This window comes from Sorghum bicolor, chromosome 9 (assembly GCF_000003195.3).
Source record: "Sorghum bicolor cultivar BTx623 chromosome 9, Sorghum_bicolor_NCBIv3, whole genome shotgun sequence".
Taxonomy (NCBI): Eukaryota; Viridiplantae; Streptophyta; class Magnoliopsida; order Poales; family Poaceae; genus Sorghum; species Sorghum bicolor.
Window position 1 is genome coordinate 43,146,171 of NC_012878.2, and position 2,103 is coordinate 43,148,273.

Consider the following 2,103-nt stretch of genomic DNA (forward strand, 5'->3'; position numbering starts at 1 on the left):
TTAAAAACCCGCGCACGCAAGTTGGAAGCGTTGCCCCGCGAGCACGCTCATCGACATTTGGTGCCAGGACATGGATTTGACCTAATTGCATCCACACAAGCAAGAATAGCAACGTTGTAACCATAGGACACTATTATTCCATGCACCTGCAGTTCAAATCGAATTCGTCGGAAAAAATGGAACGAGTCGCAACTAAATGAAAAAATATAGAAAAAAAACTTCAAAATGCACCAAACCTTGACAAGTTACTAAAGATAGGGTACTAAACCTCCACAAAAAATTTGGGAGCAAAACTCAAAAAGAAAAATTTTGACTTCGCCAAGTGCTAGGGTTGGCACTTGGCGAAGAGGTCTTCACCAAGTGCCAGCAACGTGGCACTTGGCGAAGAACGCTTCCAGGCAATTTCCCAGGGTCCTCTCTTCGCCAAGTGCCACGTGTATGGCACTCGGCGAAGCCTCGTCTTCGCCAAGTGCCAGAAGGAGGCACTTGGCGAAGCCGACGGCAAGGGATGGGGATGGATGCCGTCAGGCTTCGCCAAGTGCATTTCTTCGCCGAGTGCTTGGCACTTGGCGAAGAGGCCATTTCGCCAAGTGCGTTTCTTCGCCGAGTGCTTGGCACTTGGCGAAGCCTTCTTCGCCAAGTGCTGGCTTCGCCAAGAGCTAGGCACTTGGCGAAGCCTTCTTCACCAAGTGCCCGATTTTTGGCACTCGGCGAACTCTGGGGCACTTGGCGAAGCCTGGGTTTCCTGTAGTGATTATTCCATGCACCCGGAGTTCAAACCGACATTTTTGAAAAAGATTCAACTAATCGCAATTAAGTGAAAGAATATAGGAAAAACATTAAAATGTCCCAAATTGTGACATTTTACTCATGATACACTAGTAAACACTTATGCGCCTCTAAATCGGTCACATAGTTACAAAAAACCGATACACTGTGTCAAACGTCACATAGATATATACGAGTATCTCATACAATATATATTAGATATGTGGATATACTGTTCTCTAAAAAACAGCGACGCAGGAACGACAAGCCTTTTTTTAATAATAACAATACACATGATTTAATATGAAATAACACATAATTTAAGTTCACAACATGTTTCCACACTGGATTCTTCTTCTTTTGTTGGTTATCAACTACAATTAGTCATAAAAATACCTACTAACAAAGTACTTAATTAATCCAAACGTACTACACAAGTATATATTACTTTGAATATAATCGTTCATGAAAACATAAATGAAAACATGACTCAGCAGCCATGGTTGCTTCCTGCCGCCCTCCTCCTGTTGTTGCGCGTCTTCCTCAGCCTGTTGTTGCACGTCTTCCTCAGCTTCTTGGTCCGGTCCGGTAGCTCCATCGACGGGTTCTCCTCTATGAGCTCGCGGTACCTCTTCAGCTCATTGATCTTGTGCTCCAGCACCAGTTGATCATTCGGCTTCCACGGGTGGTTCGCCATCTCCGGCACGCACGCAGCCGCTCGCAGCCATGATTGCATGCAGGGGAAATGCGCAGCCATGATTGCATCCACTGGGGAAAAAAGAGCATACTGTTGATCATTACCCCGAGTTGGGCTGTCATGTGGTTGAGGCTCTTCAACTTCTGGTAAGGCCACCACAGGATGCCGAGCTCGTGGCTGCATTGCTTGAGCACGGTTAGCCTGACCTTCATCGTCGTCGCGGCCCTGTTGAATGGCATGTAGAAGTAGGTGCGCAGATCATTGAAGCCGATGTGGTCCAGGTGCCTTAGTGCTTCTGAGCGCCCGCCACTGTCGATCCTGCTTGCACGCAGCAGTCGTGGCGGCGGCAACGGCGACAGCTCCATCGCCACGGCATCACGCTGCGGCCACGGCGGCACCACCGACAGGGCGGCAGCTTCCGCAGTGGCATGCTACGGCCATGGCGCCACCACCGTGGCGTCCGCGGCAGGCTGCGGCCACGGCGGCAGGGTCGAAAATGCCGCAGGCCACGAGATCAATGTCGTAGGCCGCGAGATCATAGTCGACGACAGGGTCGAAAATGCCGCAGGCCGTGAGATCACCATAAGCTGCGAGATCATAGTTTGTTATCGGCATTAGCTTGGAAGGACTGGCTGGGA

At 49.5% G+C, this 2,103-nt stretch overlaps 1 protein-coding gene across 1 annotated transcript; it reads right to left on the reverse strand.

Moving 5' to 3' along the window:
- Positions 1,259–1,830, reverse strand: LOC8061901 (protein RKD3). Its single transcript, XM_021448136.1, has 2 exons — positions 1,632–1,830; positions 1,259–1,536 (listed from the first exon to the last, which is right to left on the reverse strand). Exons 1-2 carry the CDS (start codon positions 1,828–1,830, stop codon positions 1,259–1,261), a joined length of 477 nt encoding a protein of 158 aa, XP_021303811.1.

Excerpts from the sequence above, each read along its gene's own strand:
- LOC8061901 (XM_021448136.1), bottom strand. The coding sequence starts at position 1,830 with ATGGAGCTGTCGCCGTTGCCGCCGCCACGACTGCTGCGTGCAAGCAGG. Across the intron at positions 1,537-1,631 it reads GCAATGCAGCCACGAGCTCG|TGGATGCAATCATGGCTGCG; the intron begins GCATCCTGTGGT and ends TTTTTTCCCCAG.